The 24,612-nt window shown below is 49.0% G+C and overlaps 2 protein-coding genes across 2 annotated transcripts in view; one reads left to right on the top strand and one right to left on the bottom strand.

Annotated features, from left to right (window-relative positions):
* LOC149470544 (uncharacterized) overlaps positions 1-14,867 on the top strand; it is a 125,314-nt gene extending 110,447 nt beyond the window's left edge. Inside the window, 1 exon segment of the mRNA XM_089662919.1 lies at positions 11,472-14,867. Coding sequence (XP_089519045.1) covers positions 11,472-14,798 — 3,327 coding nt within the window. The 3' untranslated portion in view covers positions 14,799-14,867.
* LOC149470540 (uncharacterized) overlaps positions 1-24,612 on the bottom strand; it is a 699,116-nt gene that overhangs the window by 530,951 nt on the left and 143,553 nt on the right. The window lies entirely within an intron of this gene.

Genomic DNA, 24,612 nt, shown 5'->3' with positions numbered 1-24,612 from the left:
TGAATTTACACGAGTAATTTACCATACCTAGGAATGATCTCAATTCTTTAAGGTTAGTAGGGACTTTACAGTTTAGAACCGCCTCAACCCTCTTCTTTTGTGGGTTCAAACCTTCAGCGGTCACTTCGTGGCCTAGGGAATTTACCCTTGTGAGACACCATTGGGCTTTTTGTAAGGATAGTTTAGCCCCTGCTGCTTTTAGTTGGCCCAAAACGTGTCAAAGTTCCGTAATATGATTGGCCATATCAGGACTTTTGATCAGGATATCATCCACATATGCCAACGTTCCCCGCTCGAGGGCATCTGGCATGGCCTTGTGCAAAACACGGCAAACTCATGTCCGGAATTTATAAATCCGAAAGGCATTCGCACCCAACAATACTGTCGGTTGCCAAAACTCACCTTGATGGTCCAATACCCCTGGGCACAGTCCAAGGCTGTAAAAACTCGGGATCCTTGGAGTTGGGCTAGACATTGGTCTATGTATGGGACAGGCCATCCTGACATGTAAACACGCTTGTTTAGCTGACGGAGGTCAGCGCACAAACGCCATTGTCCATTGGGTTTTAAAATACCCAGGATCGGGTGGATATAGGAGCTGTGGATGGGCTTAATTATACCCCTTTCATGTAACTTCCTGATAATCTCAGCTAGAGATTCATAGGAAGCTAACGGCAACCTATACTGTCTGACGAATACTGGTGGGGCATCTGGATCTGTTTGGATCCTGGCAATGTGTAGGTCAGTAGTCCCACAATCGTAAGAATCCTTGGCAAATATCTCTTGGAATTCAAGGAGAAGCTCTCGGAGCAATTGTCGGTCGAGATCATTGGACCACGCATCGGGGAGGGCTACCATCTCTTCGACTAACTCCTTGAATCCAGGAAAGCTTTCTGGCTGACCTATCTCATAGGCCTCTTCAAGTTTTGTGGTGAGGTCATTGGGCATATGATGTGCGTTCTCCTGCCATCCAGGTCCCTTGGGGTACTCTTGTTCTTTGATTGGTTGATCAGACAATTGATGTCTCTTCAATTCTACAGGTACCATCTTTAGAATCGAAGGGATAAATGGACTCTACGGTGAAGATACCCTCTGGTAATGAATGGAACGATTGTTCAATTAATTGTTCCTCCGATAAATATTCATCGGGGATGAGTCCAATCACCTGGTTAGTGACTCCAAAAGTGTGATATTCTGTCTCTACCACTAGACCAATGAGGGTCTCCTTGGGTAAGACGATGTCCTGATTGGACAGATTATGTATGTAAATGTACATTGGGGACTGATGTGTGTTGACTAGGGGTGTGTGTAATGTTCAGTCCCTCCCCCTGCACTTTATGGGAGAGGCATACTAATGCATCTGACCCCTTCAGTTTATGTCCCTTTTTAACTTGGATGAGGAGTATGAAATTATTTATGCCCTTAGGAATTGTCATCCTCTGGGCTACCTGGACTTCAACAGCATAAGGCATCTGTTGCTGGGATTTTAATGCTAAGTCCAGATTTTGGTATTTCTCGGGGTCCCCCTTTAGTCGACTCCATAAACAGTCATTAATTAGGTCGACTTGCATTGCAAAGCGATGTAACACATCATTGCCAAAATAAATTTTAGTCTGGGGATTATCCAGGACTAGGAACACATGGGTGGCTGTTTTATTCCATATAGTGACGTTTAAGAGACACCTAGCTATTGAATTGTAATCATCAGAGTCGTCAATGGAGTCTGAAATCCAATGACGCTGAGGTGTGGAGAAACGGATCATTTCCATCTCGGTGAGGTGTTTTATCAGCCCATGGCTTACAAAGCTGTGTTCCTGTCTCAGATCTAGTTTGGCATATTTTGACCTATTAAGACCATTTATCTGGATGGGGATATACAAATCACTGTTAACCCTTTCAATACCTGTCAAGAATTGGGCGTGATTCCCCCCTTTTCTTGGTTTATCCTCCTGATGAAAAGATATGGTAAGAATATCATCTTGGAGGGAAATATCTTTTATTTTATTTCTGGGAATTTTAAAAATGTGATCCTCATCACTTCTGGTCGGGTTATGGTCATCAGGTTGGATAACCGTGACATCAGGAAGTTGACTATTACTGAAATGGATTTCCAAGGAACCAGGCCTTTCTTCCACCAGGTGGCAGTGTTGCCGGGAATGGGGAGGGTTAAGTTTCCCATATTTAATCGGGGTATTTACCTGTGACCACAGTACTTGGTTCACACAGTCAACTATTGTGTTCAGCCTTTTCAGGACGTCTATCCCGATTATCATGTAGTGCTGGGAGAGATTGGCAATGATAATGGGGTGTCTAAGTTCCTTATTACCCAGTGTAACGGAACCGGAACCCAGACCGCACTGAGTTTTTCCGTTATAGCACAACTTCCCCTGTCCGAACACCATCCACGGACCACGCCCTTAAAATCCCTCAGGAAAAGACAGCACCCAGCTCTTCTTAAGACAGAAAGCCAACTACTTTTATTGTACACAAACAACATGTTTTATACAGAGGGCGGGGAAAGACAACCAGGGACAGGAAACACATCATCAGCCCACCCTGTCAGTGGGAAGGGCTACAGTATAGGCAGGAAACACCTCATCACCCCTCCCCATCCAACCAAGACACAGAACAATGGGATGCAGCCATGCGGCAAAGGACATTGACCAACCCCCACACCAATACACAAACAGTACATCCCATAATAGTTTGCTGGACAGGAAGGCACAGCACCATGGGGGGGAGCACATGGCAAACAAACAATGGACAGCCATGTGGCCTAGACAATGGACAACACACAAATACACAATACTGGGACATTCACATGTACACCCTGTACCCCTTAAACAGGCACAGGGTGGGTTAAACATAATGATTTGGGGAGATGATACAGGGGTCCCCCCACCCCCAAAAGTCGCTCCCGTCACACCCAGTTTATGTCTAAGCCAGGTGGTACCCATGACCTGTAATGGGTCTCCACCTACACCAATCAGTGAGCTGTCAAAGCTTTTACGTTTTGGCTTATTGGGCATGACATTCGCCACTCTATTAATGTTCCTGTGACATGATGGTTGCCTGGGATCCAGTGTCTATTAGGCCGACAATAGAAAGATCACTGGCATCCTGCACCTGCACTGTGGCATAATATCTCCCATCAGATTCAGTCAGCTCACACATGAAATTAGCGTGGTTGAAGATCTGTGGGCCCTTCAGTGACATGGGATTGGCTCTTATCTCACCGCATGTTGCAGACACATCACCCTTATCCTTCCTGGCGGGATTCTCGGACAGTTTCAACACAGAAGCACAACTAGAAGTTGGCGTTCCGTCTGGCTTGTCAATCGCGACGACTTCCGATGCCGCGACTATATTAAGGGAAATAGATGGACACTGAAAAACAGGAGAGGAATTAATACCCAACAACTGGTCCCCCTTGGCCCGAGAACTAGATTGTCCATTAGTGGGCATGTCAAGGACGGGACATACATCTCCTGTCGTCCCATTCAGTGTTCTCCCCTGTTGGGTTAAGGCTTGGTTACTTATCAATTCTGGGACCCTTAGTTGGTCACAGGAGCTGCTCCTAAAAATGGATTGGAAGAATAATTAGTGACAAGCCTGTTCATTTGTTCAGCCATTTTCCTGATCTGCACCTCTATTTGCTCAATGCGCTTAGAGGAGGCATTCTGGGGATTCTCCCTTTTCCTGTAATTGCGGTTGTACTGCGGACGGGATTGGCTAGGAGACCCGGAGTCAGAACTGCTGCTCCGGTCCCGACACCATGGCCTTGCTCCCTGAGGTTTCTGGTTCTCCCTGTAATTGAGGGGAACCTGGGGTACTGTATCCACCCTTTGAGCTTGAGGGTGTTCCTGGTTTTGAGGGAATCTTTGGAAGTCAGGGTTCCTATTGAAATTGGCATTCCTATTAAAATTATGGTTCCTATTAAAATTGTTGTTTCTATAAAAATTTCTCTGTTGGTTCTGGCGAGGATCGTAGAACCTCCGAGGATACCATTGACCCCTTTGGTTCTCATCACTATACTGGGCATTTTCATACCTTTTTATTCTTTTCACTTCCACTACTGTAATTCCTTGGCTCTTGTCTATCCTTCCTCACCCACTGGGTTTGGTGTGCATAGCTGGGGGCCTCCTTCACTTGCTGGGTTTGAGGGGCAAATCTAGGGGAACCATTGGGTTTACCCCCACGGAATACTTCAGCATATGATTTCTTCTCCGCCTGCAAATTTTAGATTTGGAGAGGAAATGGTAGTGGCTGCCACTATCTTGGGACTATTCTTGGGCTTTCTTTTTATCCCGCCCTCACTGGACTGTTGGATTGAGAACAAATAGACACTTTCTTTCACCAACCAATCAAGAGAACGTCCCTTTCTGTAATCCTGAGCAAGTCCCAGGTAATGCTTCATAAAATAGAGTCTTGAATTCTGGCTGGTCAGGATTGGGATCCTTCTCAGCCAGGAAATATGCATTTCTGAGGACGGCCAGAAATTCTGCAGGGCTTTGGTTAGGACCACACTTTAAATTGTAGGCCGCAGCCTTGGCAGAGGTAACAGTTCTATAAGGCCCAAATTCCATGTGGCACCTATGTTTTACCTCTCTCCAGGACTGATTGGAGAAGGCCTTCAAGGTATCAAAGAATTGTCGGTATTTCTCTTCAAATACCCATGGCAATAATCCAATTTTGATGCGGTCATCCCTAATGCCTAGAATTTCTAAGGTTTGTTCATATGTTTCCATATGTTCGGTAATCTCTAGGGACCCTTTCTTGGTGAAAATAGGAACGGTGTCTTTCAAAAACGTAATGACCTTTGGGGTGTCATATCTTTTGAATGACCCCCGGGATTTCCCTTCCTGCCTATATGAAGCCTCGTATTCTTCCTCTGCACGCTCTGGGGTATATCTTGGGAGCCTAGTGGGACCTATATTCCGTCTCTGCCTCACTATCAGGTACTTCACTGTGATACGGGTATTCCCGTTCATCAGCCTCCTGCTTAGCTGGGTTGGTCCGGTTCCGGACCCCAGCATTTACTTGGGCAGTTAACCTCACAATCTGCTCCTCCAGTGCTTTCTGCTCAGATCTTACAAAAGCAAGTTCTGATTGGTCATGCTTATCCCCGGGATGAACTTTAATTTCAACAGGAGATATCCTTCCTGATATAAAGAATTCCACTTCTTGTTTTAAATCTTGGTATTTATTTTTAAACTGTTTTAGTTCCTGAAAACTTTCCTGATAAAAACCCTGAGCACATTGAATGTCTCTGACCAAGCCAGCTTGATGTTCCTTGGATTCGTCTAGACGACCACATGTATGGTCAAGCTTCTCCCTCAAAGACTCAATTTCCTGATCTCTGTCTTTCAGAAGGTGACGGGGTCCTGACAAGTCCTCCCTTAAAGCTGGCGTTTGCTGGGCGGCTTCACTGCTCAGAAACCATAACATGGGCCATGCTTCTAGGAGACGTCTGTCACGGCTTTTATTATTTTCTGCTTCAGCAAATGCGAATAACAACCTGACAACCCGACCTTCTGATTAAACAGGTCCTCATATGTGCTCTGAGCTTGGACCTTCTCTTCTGCTAATTCCTCAATGCCGTCCCTTCTCTTCTGCTACTAATTCCTCAATGCCGTCCCTTCTCTTCTACTACTAATTCCTCAATGCCGTCCCTTCTCTTCTGCTACTTATTCCTCAATGCCGTCCCTTCTCTTCTGCTACTAATTCCTCAATGCCGTCCCTTCTCTTCTACTACTAATTCCTCAATGCCGTCCCTTCTCTTCTACTACTAATTCCTCAATGCCGTCCCTTCTCTTCTGCTACTAATTCCTCAATGCCGTCCCTTCTCTTCTGCTACTAATTCCTCAATGCCGTCCCTTCTCTTCTACTACTAATTCCTCAATGCCGTCCCTTCTCTTCTACTACTAATTCCTCAATGCCGTCCCTTCTCTTCTACTACTAATTCCTCAATGCCGTCCCTTCTCTTCTACTACTAATTCCTCAATGCCGTCCCTTCTCTTCTACTACTAATTCCTCAATGCCGTCCCTTCTCTTCTACTACTAATTCCTCAATGCCGTCCCTTCTCTTCTGCTACTAATTCCTCAATGCCGTCCCTTCTCTTCTGCTACTAATTCCTCAATGCCGTCCCTTCTCTTCTACTACTAATTCCTCAATGCCGTCCCTTCTCTTCTACTACTAATTCCTCAATGCCGTCCCTTCTCTTCTACTACTAATTCCTCAATGCCGTCCCTTCTCTTCCACTACTAATTCCTCAATGCCGTCCCTTCTCTTCTACTACTAATTCCTCAATGCCGTCCCTTCTCTTCTACTACTAATTCCTCAATGCCGTCCCTTCTCTTCTGCTACTAATTCCTCAATGCCGTCCCTTCTCTTCTACTAATTCCTCAATGCCGTCCCTTCTCTTCTACTACTAATTCCTCAATGCCGTCCCTTCTCTTCTACTACTAATTCCTCAATGCCGTCCCTTCTCTTCTACTACTAATTCCTCAATGCCGTCCCTTCTCTTCTACTACTAATTCCTCAATGGTATCCCTTCTCTTCTACTACTAATTCCTCAATGCCGTCCCTTCTCTTCTACTACTAATTCCTCAATGGTATCCCTTCTCTTCTGCTACTAATTCCTCAATGCCGTCCCTTCTCTTCTGCTAGTAATTCCTCAATGCCGTCCCTTCTCTTCTGCTAGTAATTCCTCAATGCCGTCCCTTCTCTTCTGCTACTAATTCCTCAATGCCGTCCCTTCTCTTCTACTACTAATTCCTCAATGCCGTCCCTTCTCTTCTACTACTAATTCCTCAATGGTATCCCTTCTCTTCTGCTACTAATTCCTCAATGCCGTCCCTTCTCTTCTACTACTAATTCCTCAATGCCGTCCCTTCTCTTCTACTACTAATTCCTCAATGCCGTCCCTTCTCTTCTACTACTAATTCCTCAATGCCGTCCCTTCTCTTCTACTACTAATTCCCCAATGCCGTCCCTTCTCTTCTACTACTAATTCCTCAATGCCGTCCCTTCTCTTCTACTACTAATTCCTCAATGCCGTCCCTTCTCTTCTACTACTAATTCCTCAATGCCGTCCCTTCTCTTCTACTACTAATTCCTCAATGCCGTCCCTTCTCTTCTACTACTAATTCCTCAATGCCGTCCCTTCTCTTCTGCTACTAATTCCTCAATGCCGTCCCTTCTCTTCTGCTACTAATTCCTCAATGCCGTCCCTTCTCTTCTACTACTAATTCCTCAATGGTATCCCTTCTCTTCTACTACTAATTCCTCAATGGTATCCCTTCTCTTCTACTACTAATTCCTCAATGGTATCCCTTCTCTTCTACTACTAATTCCTCAATGCCGTCCCTTCTCTTCTACTACTAATTCCTCAATGCCGTCCCTTCTCTTCTACTACTAATTCCTCAATGCCGTCCCTTCTCTTCTGCTAATTCCTCAATGCCGTCCCTTCTCTTCTACTACTAATTCCTCAATGCCGTCCCTTCTCTTCTACTACTAATTCCTCAATGCCGTCCCTTCTCTTCTACTACTAATTCCTCAATGCCGTCCCTTCTCTTCTACTACTAATTCCTCAATGCCGTCCCTTCTCTTCTGCTACTAATTCCTCAATGGTATCCCTTCTCTTCTACTACTAATTCCTCAATGCCGTCCCTTCTCTTCTGCTACTAATTCCTCAATGCCGTCCCTTCTCTTCTGCTACTAATTCCTCAATGCCGTCCCTTCTCTTCTACTACTAATTCCTCAATGCCGTCCCTTCTCTTCTACTACTAATTCCTCAATGCCGTCCCTTCTCTTCTACTACTAATTCCTCAATGCCGTCCCTTCTCTTCTACTACTAATTCCTCAATGCCGTCCCTTCTCTTCTACTACTAATTCCTCAATGCCGTCCCTTCTCTTCTACTACTAATTCCTCAATGCCGTCCCTTCTCTTCTACTACTAATTCCTCAATGCCGTCCCTTCTCTTCTACTACTAATTCCTCAATGCCGTCCCTTCTCTTCTACTACTAATTCCTCAATGCCGTCCCTTCTCTTCTGCTACTAATTCCTCAATGCCGTCCCTTCTCTTCTACTACTAATTCCTCAATGCCGTCCTTTCTCTTCTACTACTAATTCCTCAATGCCGTCCCTTCTCTTCTGCTACTAATTCCTCAATGCCGTCCCCTAAATCCAATCTCTGGCAGAGATAATCTATTAGCGCACATTCTGTATACCTTTGCAAAGCATCGTGGGATTTTCGAGCTCTCTTAGGAGTTTCCTCCTCACCATTCTGGACACCTTAATAATATACCTGAGTCCTTTTCACCGATATGATTTCGTACCATAGAAACAAAAATTGCCTTTTTGATAAATAAATTTATGTACAAAATGTATATTAACCCCTTGCCTACCAGGTACTTATACCCCCTTATTTACCAGGCCAATTTTCAGCTTTCAGCGCTGCCGCACTTTGATTGACAATTGCGCGGTCATGCAACATTGTACCCATATGAAATTTTGATCATTTTTTTCTCACAAATAGAGCTTTCTTTTGGTGGTATTTAATCGCCACTGGGCGCTTTACTTTTTGCGCTATAAATAAAAAAAGTGCAAAAAATTTGAAAAAAAAAATAAATTTCTTTTTTTCTATTATAAAATTTTTCAAACAGGTATTTTTTCTTAACTGATGTGCGTTGATGAGGCAGCACTGATGGGCACTGATAGGCGGCACTGATAGGCAGCACTAAAGGGCACTGATAGGCAGTACTAATATGCAGCACTGATAGGCGGCACTGATAGGTGACACTGATGATGGGTACTGATAGACGGCACTGACTGGCATCACTGCTGGGCACTGACTGGCACAACCGCTGGGCACTGACTGGTGGCACTGACTAGCAGCACTGCTGGGCTGCACTGGTGGGTGGCACTGGTGGGCAGCACTGGTGTGTGGGCACAGGTGGGTGGCACTGCTGGGCACAGGTGGGTGGCACTGCTGGGCACAGGTGGGTGGCACTGCTGGGCACAGGTGGGTGACACTGCAGAGTGGCACAGGTGGGTGCACTGCTGGGCACAGGTGGGTGATCTGCTGGGCACAGGTGGGCGGAGCTAATGGGCACACTGCTGGGCACAGGTGGGTGGCACTGCTGGGCACCAATCACCAGGGCACTGATCATCGGTGCCCTGAAGATCGGTGCCGATCCTCGCTCTGACAACTGCCGGTTCTCGGCAGTACTTTCCTCACGATCTGACAGCGTGAGGAAAGTGCAGCCGAGAACCGGCACTTGCATTTCCCTGTGATCAGTGTGTCATTGGACACCGCTGATCACGTGGTAAAAGGCCGCTGTGATTGGCCTTTTACCACATCACGTGATCAGCTGTGTCCATAGGAGCGCAGGAGGGCGCGTTCTGGGAGGACGTCATATGACGTCCACCCAGAACTGGCAGGCCCCAGTGCAGCCGTCATTCGGCTATCTGCGGTCGGCAACTAGTTAATAGAAACGCAGAATCCTGGTGATAAATGTATACTTGTACATACAATCAGACATGTGATCGGTAATTTCTATGTTATCACACAATAGATGATTATATATATATTAATAGAAACGCAGAATCCTGGTGCGTAATGTATACTTGTACATACAATCAGACATGTGATCGGTAATTTCTATGTTATCACACAATAGATGATTACAGATGACGGGATATATAGGAAAAACCAAATTTCGGTATAAGTTGTCACCTTTATAGTGCCTCAGAAATGATTTCTCATATTCCGTGGCCATAGGAACAGAAGAAAGTATTCTGTGATAACTCGCACTACAACAAAACTACAAATCAGTAAATCTGCAATATATACTCTCAATACCAAATCAAACAATTATTAGTGATCATTACGTATGTATGACCTTAATATTCCTAAACACACAATAAATGTTATAATCTTAGAAAATTGGAAATAACCAAAGAAAATGATACTCTAGCAGTCTCAGCACTCCCAGAATCTTGAGTTTGAGGTTTCCCCGGTGGGGTGCAGTTGGGCCTTCAAATGGTCCTGAAGACACAATGGCAGCTGGAAGTCCTTCAGCAAGATGGCTGCAGGTAACAAGTGAGGGATGGTGCAGTAGCTGTTAGTAATAGGATACATGAGATATATTGGACATTGGAGGAGTCTTGATTGTAGTGTTTAGGGTAGAGTGTAGCTATAATGAGTCACGTAGATCAGAAGGAGGAGTTCAGTCTAGTCATAGACGTGTTGATAGAAGTCTAGATCACAAGTGTCATAGAAGAAGTTCAGAGGTTCGGAAGTTTAGCAGAAGATTTGAAGTGTCTAAGTCTTGAAGTCCTTGAAGTGTTGAAGTCTGAGGTGTTTGGCACTTTTATACTATACAATCCTTTGTTTCAAGGGACCCTCCCACCAGGCTTGTTGATTGGCCGGTGGAGAAGTGTGCGTACCTAGAGACATTCCTCACCTGTCCACTGGGGACAGTCAGGTATCACAAATATTGGTGTCTTAATGATGAGTTATAATTTGATGGAAACCAAAATGTCTTTAGGTAACAAATATATTGAAGTCCAGGTGATCTCACTACTAATTCTTGGATAAGGACCATACAAAGATGGAAATACATTCGCTTTCTCATTTCCCTGATATTTAATCTGTTTTGGAATAGCTGATTTCTTCTGGAAATGTACAATTGACCCCAATTCACAAATCTTCTTCATCATTTCACACTTCATTGAGTGGGATGCAATACCTAACCTTCTGAAAGATATTTTCCCTTGATAAAGTGTCAGTAATCTGCCTTTTGATCAGGTCTCTGTTGGTATCAAACTTTATATTTCCAATGTCCCGGCTCTCAGCGCAAGGGTCACATGACTGGGAAACCCTTTATTGACCTGCCCTATGGTGTAGGAATTGGGGGAATAGACCGGACAGGAATTAATCCTCAGGATTCAATAGCTATTGTGACATTTCCAGGAGTCTGTTTGTTCATCACACTTTCCAAGGTATTGTGTGAGCTTTCAGACAATCAGGTTTGGTTCCCTACTTCCAGACCTCTTATATGTTCACCTGCAGACCTCCCAGTAGTGGTGGGACCCCCTATAATGAAGTCTCCTGGCTTCCCATAGACAATGGGACTTGTTTAGATGACATACACCTGCAAGGTCTTAGAATGACCACAATCACATCCCACTCCACCGTTGTCTTTTCTGGGACTTTGTTTCATCACCTGTAGAAGGTCACATAGTGATCTTGTGTTGGGAACACGTTCTTCCACTCATTGTGTGTGTGTGTGGTAATCTCTGGAAATATCCCATGAAATTCCCCCGAGAATGTTACCCCTGACAGTCAGCCGGGATTTACAATTTTGGGATAATATCATTTTCCTAATAACCATTCTCCCAAAAGTCACTACAGTAGGAGATCAGAGGAGCCATTTCCTAGTTCCCTTGAGGGTGGACTTGTAAGCTCCTCAGAGACCAAGCTGCCTGATGTGGGCGGAGTCCTGGTTTGGGGGAGCCAATCAGCTCCTGTCTAGTAATCCTCTTTGTCTTTGTATTTTAGTCCATGGCCGGGAGATGAGGAAAACCTCCAAGGATTGTCTCACTTTGTCTCCAGACTGGAAAGTAGAAGATGAGGACATAACACAGTATAGTCCAGGAGAAAACTCGGCTCCCTCCAATGTCCATCCGGCACCACCCAGTGTAGATGGACCATCGGATTCCTCGTATCCTGAGGAACCTCAGACTGTGCGGGACCGGGCCGGCCTTCCAACAGGGAAGAGGTTCTCCTGTCCTGAGTGTGGGAAATGTTTCCAATTTAAATCCAATCTTAATCAGCATATAAAATCTCACACGGGGGAGAAGTCGTATTCCTGCCCTGAGTGCGGGAAATGTTTCCAATATAAATCCCGTCTTAATGTGCATATAAGATGTCACACGGGAGAGAAGCCGTATTCCTGTCCTGAGTGCGGGAAATGTTTCCAATATAAATCCCGTCTTAATGTGCATATCAGATCTCACACGGGAGAGAAGCCGTATTCCTGTCCTGAGTGCGGGAAATGTTTCCAATATAAATTCCATCTTAATAGGCATGAAAGAGCTCACATGGGAGAGAAGCCATATTCCTGTCCTGAGTGCGGGAAATGTTTCCAATATAAATCCCGTCTTAATAAGCATGAAAGAGCTCACACGGGAGAGAAGCCGTATTCCTGTCCTGAATGCGGGAAATGTTTCCAATATAAATCCCGTCTTAATGTGCATATCAGATCTCACACGGGAGAGAAGCCGTATTCCTGTTCTGAGTGCGAGAAATGTTTCCAATATAAATCCAATCTTATTGAGCATATAAGATCTCACATGGGAGAGAAGCCGTATTCCTGTTCTGAGTGCGGGAAATGTTTTTCAAAGAAGTCCTATCATCACTCACATCAAAGATCTCACACGGGGGAGAAGCCGTATTCCTGTCCTGAGTGCGGGAAATGTTTTTCAAAGAAGTCCTATCTTCACTCGCATCAAAGATCTCACACGGGGGAGAAGCCGTATTTCTGTCCTGAGTGCGGGAAATGTTTTTCACAGAAGTCCCATCTTCACTCACATCAAAGATCTCACACGGGGGAGAAGCCGTATTCCTGTCTTGAGTGCGGAAAATGTTTCCAATATAAATCCAAACTTATTGAGCATATAAGATCTCACACGGGAGAGAAGCCGTATTCCTGTTCTGAGTGCGGGAAATGTTTTTCAAAGAAGTCCTATCATCACTCACATCAAAGATCTCACACGGGGGAGAAGCCGTATTCCTGTCCTGAGTGCGGGAAATGTTTTTCAAAGAAGTCCTATCTTCACTCGCATCAAAGATCTCACACGGGGGAGAAGCCGTATTTCTGTCCTGAGTGCGGGAAATGTTTTTCAAAAAAGTCCTATCTTCACTCGCATCAAAGATCTCACACGGGGGAGAAGCCGTATTTCTGTCCTGAGTGCGGGAAATGTTTTTCACAGAAGTCCCATCTTCACTCACATCAAAGATCTCACACGGGGGAGAAGCCGTATTCCTGTCTTGAGTGCGGAAAATGTTTCCAATATAAATCCAAACTTATTGAGCATATAAGATCTCACACGGGGGAGAAGCCGTATTCCTGTTCTGACTGCGGGAAATGTTTTGTAGAAAAATCAACACTTATCATACATCAGAGGTCTCACAGGGGGGAGAAGCCACATTCCTGTCCTGAGTGTGGAAAATGTTTTTCAAAGAAGTCCTATCTTCACACACATCAAAGATCTCACACGGGGGAGAAGCCGTATTCCTGTCCTGAGTGCGAGAAATGTTTTTCAACGAAGTCCAATCTTCACAAACATCAGAGATCTCACACGGGGGAGAAGCCATGTTCCTGTCCTGAGTGCGGGAAATGTTTTTCAGCGAAGTCCTCTCTTTACAAACATCAAAGATCTCACACGGGGAAGAAGCCGTATTCCTGTCCTGAGTGCGGGAAATGTTTCCAATATAAATCTGATCTTAATATGCATGAAAGATCTCACACGGGGGAGAAGCCGTATTCCTGTTCTGAGTGCGGGAAATGTTTCCAATCGAAATCTAAACTTAATGTGCATATAAGATCTCACACGGGGGAGAAGCCGTATTCCTGTTCTGAGTGCGGGAAATGTTTCCAATCTAAATCTAAACTTAATGTGCATAAAAGATCTCACACGGGGGAGAAGCCGCATTCCTGTTCTGAGTGCGGGAAATGTTTCCAATCTAAATCTAAACTAAATGTGCATATAAGATCTCACACGGGGGAGAAGCCGTATTCCTGTTCTGAGTGCGGGAAATGTTTTGTAGAAAAATCAATACTTATCAAACATCAGAGGTCTCACACAGGGGAGAAGCCATATTCCTGTCCTGAGTGCGGGAAATGTTTTGCAGGAAAATCAGCACTTATCATACATCAGATGTCTCACACAGGGGAGAAGCCACATTCCTGTCCTGAGTGTGGGAAATGTTTCCAATCTAAATCTCAACTTAATGTGCATAAAAGATCTCATACGGGGGAGAAGCCGTATTCCTGTTCTGAGTGCGGGAAATGTTTTGTAGCAAAATCAACACTTCTCATACATCACAGGTCTCACACGGGGGAGAAGCCATATTCCTGTCCTGACTGTGGGAAATGTTTTTCCTATAAGTTCTATCTTTCCAGACATCAGAGATCTCACACTGGAGAGAAGCCGTATTCCTGTCCTGAGTGCGGGAAATGTTTTTCACAGAATTCCTATCTTCACATGCATCAGAGGTCTCACACGGGGGAGAAGCCACATTTTTGTCCTGAGTGCGGGAAATGTTTCCAATATAAATCTCAACTTAATGTGCATAAAAGATCTCACACGGGGGAGAAGCCGTATTCCTGTCCTGAGTGTGGGAAATGTTTTTCCTATAAGTTCTATCTTTCCACACATCAGAGATCTCACACGGGGGAGAAGCCGTATTCCTGTCCTGAGTGCGGGAAATGTTTCCAATATAAATCTCAACTTAATGTGCATAAAAGATCTCACACGGGGGAGAAGCCGTATTCCTGTCCTGAGTGAGGGAAATGTTTTTCCTATAAGTTCTATCTTTCCACACATCAGAGATCTCACACGGGGGAGAAGCCACTTTCCTGTCCAGAGTGAGGGAAATGTTCCTCACTGAAGTCCTGTCTTCCTGTACATCAGGAATTATATCGTGGTAGACAGATCAGACCGGGGTCAGTCCTTATTGGGGGGCGGAATGGGGAAAGATGGGGGGAGGGCTATGGCAGATGGTAAGAAGGTTCCCATGTTACAAACAACCAGTGGAATTGGTACCATTTGTATGAAAATAAAAAATACACAAAATCCGTGTGAACAAGGTGTCAGTGAATGAAGGTGTCAGTGAATGAAGGAGGTATCAGTGAATGAAGGAAGTATCAGTGATTGGACAAGGTGTCAGTGAATGATGGAGGTGTCAGTGAATGAACAAGGTGTCAGTGAATGAAGGAGGTGTCAGTGAATGGAGGAGGTGTCAGTGAATGGACAAGGTGTCAGTGAATGAAGGAGGTGTCAGTGAATGAAGGAGGTGTCAGTGAATGGAAGTGTTTTTTCCCCAATGCCAGAAGTCTGCCCAGCACAATAGGTGAGTTGGAAGGTTTGGTGAATGAAGAGAACTAGGATTGGATTGGTATTGCTGAATCTTGGCTTCATTCCTCACATGACTGGGCCATTCATATTCCTGGCTAGGTTCTCTTTCGGAGAGACGGGGGAAATAGGAAAGGGGGTGGAGTCTGTCTGGAATAGGAAATGGGGTGGGGTCTGCCTGTAATAGGAAAGGGGGTGGAGTCAGTCTGTATTAGGAAAGGGGGTGGAGTCTGCCTGTAATAGGAAAGGGGGTGGAGTCTGTCTCTATGTGAGAAGTGATCTCAGCGAGTGTGAGAGGACCTAGTTGATGGAGGCTGAAGTATTATGTGTGATGTGTGATGAGGCTGAAGTATTATGGGTGGAGCTGCACTTGGGGGGCGGTACTACAAAGGTCATCATTGGAGTTTGTTATAGGCCTTCCAGTGTTAATGAGGAGGGGGAGACTCAGCTCCTCCCACAGATGGAAAGGGCGGGGACAATGATAATAATGGGGGATGGTAACTACCCGGAAACTGACTGGAGTAATGGGACTGCAGGAACAGTTAAAGGGCAAAAATGTATAAACCTACTACAGGACAATTGTATGGTTCAGTTCATAGAGGCCCCAACTAGGAATGATGCTCTGCCGGACCTGTGTCATAGAGGCCCCAAGTAGGAATGATGCTCTGCCGGACCTGTGTCATAGAGGCCCCAACTAGGCATCATGCTCTGCTGGACCTGGTCATAGAGGCCCCAACTAGGAATGATGCTCTGCTGGACCTGTGTCATAGAGGCCCCAGCTAGGAATGATGCTCTGCTGGACCTGGTCATAGAGGCCCCAGCTAGGAATGATGCTCTGCTAGACCTGTGTCATAGAGGCCCCAACTAGGAATGATGCTCTGCTGGACCTGTGTCATAGAGGCCCCAGCTAAGAATGATGCTCTGCTGGGCCTGTGTCATAGAGGCCCCAGCTAAGAATGATGCTCTGCTGGACCTGGTCATAGAGGCCCCAACTAGGAATGATGCTCTGCTGGACCTGACCTGCGTTATAGAGGCCCCAACTAGGAATGATGCTCTGCTGGACCTGTGTCATAGAGGCCCCAGCTAAGAATGATGCTCTGCTGGACCTGGTCATAGAGGCCCCAACTAGGAATGATGCTCTGCTGGACCTGACCTGCGTTATAGAGGCCCCAACTAGGAATGATGCTCTGCTGGACCTGACCTGCGTTATAGAGGCCCCAACTAGGAATGATGCTCTGCTGGACCTGGTCATAGAGGCCCCAACTAGGAATGATGCTCTGCTGGACCTGTGTCATAGAGGCTCCAACTAGGAATGATGCTCTGCTGGACCTGTGTCATAGAGGCCCCAGCTAGGAATGATGCTCTGCTGGACCTGGTCATAGAGGCCCCAGCTAGGAATGATGCTCTGCTGGACTTGTGTCATAGAGGCCCCAACTAGGAATGATGCTCTGCTGGACCTGTGTCATAGAGGCCCCAGCTAAGAATGATGCTCTGCTGGGCCTGTGTCATAGAGGCCCCAACTAAGAATGATGCTCTGCTGGACCTGGTCATAGAGGCCCCAACTACGAATGATGCTCTGCTGGACCTGTGTCATAGAGGCCCCAACTAGGAATCATGCTCTGCTGGACCTGGTCATAGAGGCCCCAACTACGAATGATGCTCTGCTGGACCTGTGTCATAGAGGCCCCAACTAGGAATCATGCTCTGCTGGACCTGTGTCATAGAGGCCCCAACTAGGAATGATGCTCTTCTTGACCTGTGTCATAGAGGCCCCAGCTAGGAATGATGCTCTGCTGGACCTGTGCCATAGAGGCCCCAGCTAGGAATCATGCTCTGCTGGACCTGTGTCATAGAGGCCCCAGCTAGGAATCATGCTCTGCTGGACCTGGTCATAGAGGCCCCAGCTAGGAATAATGTTCTGCTGGACCTGGTCATAGAGGCCCCAGCTAGGAATGATGCTCTGCTGGACCTGTGTCATAGAGGCCCCAACTAGGAATCATGCTCTGCTGGACTTTGTCATAGAGGCCACAGCTAAGAATGATGCTCTGCTGGACCTGGTCATAGAGGCCCCAGCTAGGAATGATGCTCTGCTGGACCTGTGTCATAGAGGCCCCAACTAGGAATCATGCTCTGCTGGACCTGTGTCATAGAGGCCCCAGCTCGGAATGATGCTCTGCTGGACCTGGTCATAGAGGCCCCAGCTAGGAATGATGCTCTGCTGGACCTGTGTCATAGAGGCCCCAACTAGGAATCATGCTCTGCTGGACCTGTGTCATAGAGGCCCCAGCTCGGAATGATGCTCTGCTGGACCTGGTCATAGAGGCCCCAGCTAGGAATGATGCTCTGCTGTGTCATAGAGGCTCCAACTAGGAATGATGCTCTGCTGGACCTGGTCATAGAGGCCCCAACTAGGAATGATGCTCTGCTGGACCTGGTCATAGAGGCCCCAACTAGGAATCATGCTCTGCTGGACCTAGCCATAGAGGCCTCAACTAGGAATCATGCTCTGCTGGACCTAGCCATAGAGGCCCCAACTAGGAATGATGGTCTGCTGGACCTGGTCATAGAGGCTCCAACTAGGAATGATGCTCTGCTGGACCTGGTCATAGAGGCCCCAACTAGGAATGATGCTCTGCTGGACCTGTGTCATAGAGGCCCCAACTAGGAATGATGCTCTGCTGGACCTGTGTCATAGAGGCCCCAACTAGGAATGATGCTCTTCTGGACTTGCGTTATAGAGGCCCCAACTAGGAATGATGCTCTGCTGGAGCTGGTCATAGAGGCCCCAGCTAGGAATGATGCTCTGCTGGACCTGGTCATAGAGACCCCAACTAGGAATGATGCTCTGCTGGACCTGTGTCATAGAGGCCCCAACTAGGAATGATGCTCTGCTGGACCTGTGTCATAGAGGCCCCAACTAGAAATGATGCTCTGCTGGACCTGGTCATAGAGACCCCAACTAGGACTGATGCTTTGCTGGACCTAGTCATAGAGACCCCAACTAGGAATGATGCTCTGCTGGACCTGGTCATAGAGGCCCCAACTAGGAATGATGCTCTGCTGGACCTGTGTCATAGAGGCCCCAACTAGGAATGATGCTCTGCTGGACCTTTGTCATAGAGGCCCCAACTAGGAATGATGCTCTGCTGGACCTGGTCATAGAAGCCCCAACTAGGAATGATGCTCTGCTGGACCTGGTCATCTCCAACCATGCAGAGCTTATTACGAATGTCCATATATAGAACATCTGGGTAGCCGTGACCATAACATGATTTCATTTTTAGCTGTAAACAGCGAGCACATACGGGGAAAATAAAAACGCTGAACTTTAAGAGAGCTAATTCTCCAAGGCTGAGATCTGCTCTCCAAGACTTAGACTGGGAGGAATATTGGCATGGGTGAACACAACACAGAAATGGGAGTTCTTCACAAAGACTGTATGTGACCACACTGCAGAATATATCCCCGTGGGCACCAAGTATAAAAGGCTACAAATCCAAGCTCTGTGTCTTCCGGCCAAAGTGACAAAAGCCATAGATAAGAAGAAAAGAGCTTTTATTACAGATAACAATGAAGGAACGCCATCATCGTTTACACATTACAGAGAATAGAACAGAAGATGCAGAAAGGAAATAAAGGCACAAAAACTGAAAACAAACCACAGAAAGATATCAGAACCACCCCAAAACATTCCTCCAATCTATGAATAGTAGAAAGGTCCAGTCTCAGCATGGAGGCCCTTTACAGAACCATCTAGAGGGGGGGGACAAAGAGAAGGACAATGTATGACATCCCTTCTTCAGCTCTGTGTATACAAAGGAGCATGGGGGGGCTCTTGTCCATAATGGGCGTGGTACTGACACCCCCCACATCATCCACATTGGCTCACAATTGATATGATCAGAAATATTATAGAATAGAATAGAGGTGAATAAAGCCCGTGGACCGGCTGGCATACACCCACGGGGCCTTACAGAATCCAGCTCTGTCATCTCACAGCCATTGTTTCTCATTGTTAGGGACTCTTTAATGACTGGCATAGTACCACAGGATTGGTGTAAGGCCAATGTGGGGCCAATATTTATAAAGGGGACAAAATCTTTCCCAAGTAATTATAGACCTGTTAGTGTAACTTCTATAGTTGGGAAGATACTGGAGAGTTTAATAAAAGACCACAGAGAGGAGTTCTTGCTGGAAACAAATATTGTAAGCCACGGACAGCGTGGATTCATGAAAGACAGAAGTTGTCACACAAATCTGATTTCTTTTTATGAGGAGGTGAGCAAAACCTTGGACAGAGGGGTGGCGGTGGACGTGGTATACTTGGACAGAGGGGTGGCGGTGGACATGGTATACTTGGACAGAGGAGTGGCGGTGGACGTGGTATACTTGGACAGAGGGGTGGTGGTGGACATGGTATACTTGGACAGAGGGGTGGCTGTGGACATGGTATACTTGGACAGAGGGGTGGCGGTGGACGTGGTATACTTGGACAGAGGGGTGAACGTGGTATACTTGGACAGAGGGGTGGCTGTGGACGTGGTATACTTGGACAGAGTGGTGGACGTGGTATACTTGGACAGAGGGGGGGCTGTGGATGTGGTATACTTGGACAGAGGGGTGGCAGTGGACGTGATAGACTTGGACAGAGGGGTGGATGTGGTATACTTGGACAGAGGGGGGGCTGTGGACATGGTATACTTGGACAGAGGGGGGGGCTGTGGACATGGTATACTTGGACAGAGGGGGGGTTGTGGATGTGGTATACTTGGACAGAGAGGAGGACGTGGTATACTTGGATAGAGGGGGGGCTGTGGATGTGGTATACTTGGACAGAGAGGTGGACGTGGTATACTTGGATAGAGGGGGGGGCTGTGGATGTGGTATACTTGGACAGAGAGGTGGACGTGGTATACTTGGATAGAGGGGGGGCTGTGGATGTGGTATACTTGGACAGAGGGGTGGCGGTGGTATACTTGGACAGAGGGGTGGCAGTGGACATGGTATATTTGGACGGAAGGGTGGATGTGGTATACTTGGACAGGGGTGGCAGTGGACGTGGTATACTTGAACAGATGGATGGATATGGTATATTTGGACAGAGGGGTGGATGTGGTATACATGGAACAGATGGATGGATATGGTATACTTGGACAGAGGGGTGGATGTGGTATACTTGGACAGAGGGGTGGCAGTGGACATGGTATATTTGGACGGAAGGGTGGATGTGGTATACTTGGACAGGGGTGGCAGTGGACGTGGTATACTTGAACAGATGGATGGATATGGTATATTTGGACAGAGGGGTGGATGTGGTATACTTGGACAGAGGGGTGGCTGTGGACGTGGTATACTTGGACAGAGGGGTGGCTGTGTACGTAGTATACTTGGACAGAGAGGTGGACGTGGTATACTAGGACAGAGGGGGGGCTGTGGATGTGGTATACTTGGACAGAGGGGGGCTGTGGATGTGGTATACTTGAACAGATGGATGGATATGGTATACTTGGACAGAGGGGTGGACGTGGTATACTTGGACAGAGGGGTGGCGGTGGACGTGGTATATTTGGACAGAAGGGTGGACGTGGTATGCTTGGACAGAGGGGTGGCGGTGGATGTGGTATACGTGGACAGATGAACCCTGATTTACTATTGTGCCAACAAGTAGACGCCAATCGAATTTACTAACCAGTCATACACGAGGAATGAGACTCACAAAGCAGACTTGGTAAGAGGCACGTCTAACACCATGAAAGATCACTGCAGAGACCTTCACATGGAAATTTGCTTTGCCAAATATCAGCACTTCACTTTAAACAATATCTGCCACGTTAGACGTCCTCTGTGGGCGCTTGCTTTTTAGCCGCTCTTCAATAGTAAATCTCTGTGTGGAATCCTCTGACAGCCGGCACTCGGTCGTGTGTCCTCTGTGTGGAGTCCTCTGACGGCCGGCACTCGGTGGCGTCTCCTGTGTGTGGAGTCCTAGGACAGCCGGCACTCAGTGGCGTCTCCTGTGTGTGGAGTCCTCTGACAGCCGGCACTCGGTGGCGTCTCCTGTGTGTGGAGTCCTCTGACAGCTGGCACTCGGGTCACATCTCCTGAGTGTGGAGTCCTCTGACAGCCGGCACTCTGTCGCGTCTCCTGTGTGTGGAGTCCTCTGACAGCCAGCACTCGGTTGCGTCTCCTGTGTGTGGAGTCCTCTGACAGCCGGCACTTGGTGGCGTCTCCTGTGTGTGGATTCCTCTTACAGCCGGCACTCGGTGGCGTCTCCTGTGTGTGGAGTCCTCTGACAGCCGGCACTCGGTGGCGTCTCCTGTGTGTGGAGTCCTCTGACAGACGGCACTCGGTGGCGTCTCCTGTGTGTGGAGCCCTCTGACAGCTGGCACTCAGTCGTGTCTCCTGTGTGTGGATTCCTCTGACAGCCGGCACTCGGTGGCGTCTCCTGTGTGTGGAGTCCTCTGACAGCCGGCACTCGGTGGCGTCTCCTGTGTGTGGAGTCCTCTGACAGCCGGCACTCGGTGGCGTCTCCTGTGTGTGGAGTCCTCTGACAGCCGGCACTCGGTAGCGTCTCCTGTGTGTGGAGTCCTCTGACGGCCGGCACTCGGTGGCGTCTCCTGTGTGTGGAGTCCTCTGACAGCCGGCACTCGGTGGCGTCTCCTGTGTGTGGAGTCCTCTGACAGACGGCACTCGGTGGCGTCTCCTGTGTGTGGAGTCCTCTGACAGCCGGCACTCGGTGGCGTCTCCTGTGTGTGGAGTCCTCTGACAGCTGGCACTCGGGTCACATCTCCTGAGTGTGGAGTCCTCTGACAGCCGGCACTCTGTCGCGTCTCCTGTGTGTGGAGTCCTCTGACAGCCGGCACTCGGTTGCGTCTCCTGTGTGTGGAGTCCTCTGACAGCCGGCACTTGGTGGCGTCTCCTGTGTGTGGATTCCTCTTACAGCCGGCACTCGGTGGCGTCTCCTGTGTGTGGAGTCCTCTGACAGCCGGCACTCGGTGGCGTCTCCTGTGTGTGGAGTCCTCTGACAGACGGCACTCGGTGGCGTCTCCTGTGTGTGGAGTCCTCTGACAGCCGGCACTCGGTGGCGTCTCCTGTGTGTGGAGTCCTCTGACAGCCGGCACTCGGTGGCGTCTCCTGTGTGTGGAGTCCTCTGACAGCCGGCACTCGGTGGCGTCTCCTGTGTGTGGAGTCCTCTGACAGTCGGCACTCGGTGGCGTCTCCTGTGTGTGGAGTCCTCTGACAGCCGGCACTCGGTGGCGTCTCCTGTGTGTGGAGTCCTCTGACAGCCGGCACTCGGTGGCGTCTCCTGTGTGTGGAGTCCTCTGACAGCCGGCACTCGGTGGCGTCTCCTGTGTGTGGAGTCCTCTGACAGCCGGCACTCGGTGGCGTCTCCTGTGTGTGGAGTCTTCTGACAGCCGGCACTCGGTGGCGTCTCCTGTGTGTGGAGTCCTCTGACAGCCGGCACTCGGTGGCGTCTCCTGTGTGTGGAATCCTCTGACAGCCGGAACTCGGTGGCGTCTCCTGTGTGTGGAGTCCTCTGACAGCAGGCACTCGGTGGCGTCTCCTGTGTGTGGAGTCCTCTGACAGCCGGCACTCGGTGGCGTCTCCTGTGTGTGGAGTCCTCTGACAGCCGTCACTCGGTGGCGTCTCCTGTGTGTGGAGTCCTCTGACAGCCGGCACTCGGTAGCGTCTCCTGTGTGTGGAGTCCTCTGACGGCCGGCACTCGGTGGCGTCTCCTGTGTGTGGAGTCCTCTGACGGCCGGCACTCGGTGGCGTCTCCTGTGTGTGGAGTCCTCTGACAGACGGCACTCGGTGGCGTCTCCTGTGTGTGGAGTCCTCTGACAGCCGGCACTCGGTGGCGTCTCCTGTGTGTGGAGTCCTCTGACAGCTGGCACTCGGGTCACATCTCCTGAGTGTGGAGTCCTCTGACAGCCGGCACTCTGTCGCGTCTCCTGTGTGTGGAGTCCTCTGACAGCCGGCACTCGGTTGCGTCTCCTGTGTGTGGAGTCCTCTGACAGCCGGCACTTGGTGGCGTCTCCTGTGTGTGGATTCCTCTTACAGCCGGCACTCGGTTGCGTCTCCTGTGTGTGGAGTCCTCTGACAGCCGGCACTCGGTGGCGTCTCCTGTGTGTGGAGTCCTCTGACAGCTGGCACTCGGGTCACATCTCCTGAGTGTGGAGTCCTCTGACAGCCGGCACTCTGTCGCGTCTCCTGTGTGTGGAGTCCTCTGACAGCCGGCACTCGGTTGCGTCTCCTGTGTGTGGAGTCCTCTGACAGCCGGCACTTGGTGGCGTCTCCTGTGTGTGGATTCCTCTTACAGCCGGCACTCGGTGGCGTCTCCTGTGTGTGGAGTCCTCTGACAGCCGGCACTCGGTGGCGTCTCCTGTGTGTGGAGTCCTCTGACAGACGGCACTCGGTGGCGTCTCCTGTGTGTGGAGCCCTCTGACAGCTGGCACTCAGTCGTGTCTCCTGTGTGTGGATTCCTCTGACAGCCGGCACTCGGTGGCGTCTCCTGTGTGTGGAGTCCTCTGACAGCCGGCACTCGGTTGCGTCTCCTGTGTGTGGAGTCCTCTGACAGCCGGCACTCGGTGGCGTCTCCTGTGTGTGGAGTCCTCTGACAGCCGGCACTCGGTGGCGTCTCCTGTGTGTGGAGTCCTCTGACAGCCGGCACTCGGTAGCGTCTCCTGTGTGTGGAGTCCTCTGACGGCCGGCACTCGGTGGCGTCTCCTGTGTGTGGAGTCCTCTGACAGCCGGCACTCGGTGGCGTCTCCTGTGTGTGGAGTCCTCTGACAGCCGGCACTCGGTGGCGTCTCCTGTGTGTGGAGTCCTCTGACAGTCGGCACTCGGTGGCGTCTCCTGTGTGTGGAGTCCTCTGACAGCCGGCACTCGGTGGCGTCTCCTGTGTGTGGAGTCCTCTGACAGCCGGCACTCGGTGGCGTCTCCTGTGTGTGGAGTCCTCTGACAGCCGGCACTCGGTGGCGTCTCCTGTGTGTGGAATCCTCTGACAGCCGGAACTCGGTGGCGTCTCCTGTGTGTGGAGTCCTCTGACAGCAGGCACTCGGTGGCGTCTCCTGTGTGTGGAGTCCTCTGACAGCCGGCACTCGGTGGCGTCTCCTGTGTGTGGAGTCCTCTGACAGCCGGCACTCGGTGGCGTCTCCTGTGTGTGGAGTCCTCTGACAGCCGGCACTCGGTGGCGTCTCCTGTGTGTGGAGTCCTCTGACAGCCGGCACTCGGTGGCGTCTCCTGTGTGTGGAGTCCTCTGACAGCCGGCACTCGGTGGCGTCTCCTGTGTGTAGAATCCTCTGACAGCCGGCACTCGGTGGCATCTCCTGTGTGTGGAATCCTCTGACAGTCGGCACTCGGTGGCGTCTCCTGTGTGTGGAGTCCTCTGACAGCCGGCACTCGGTGGCGTCTCCTGTGTGTGGAGTCCTCTGACAGCCGGCACTCGGTGGCGTCTCCTGTGTGTGAC

Source organism: Staurois parvus, unplaced genomic scaffold, assembly GCF_062004578.1.
Source record: "Staurois parvus isolate SC_StPar_1 unplaced genomic scaffold, SC_StPar_1.0 ptg000039l, whole genome shotgun sequence".
Taxonomy (NCBI): domain Eukaryota; kingdom Metazoa; phylum Chordata; class Amphibia; order Anura; family Ranidae; genus Staurois; species Staurois parvus.
Note: the sequence above shows the minus strand (reverse complement) of the source record. Positions and strands in the feature narration are given on the sequence as shown.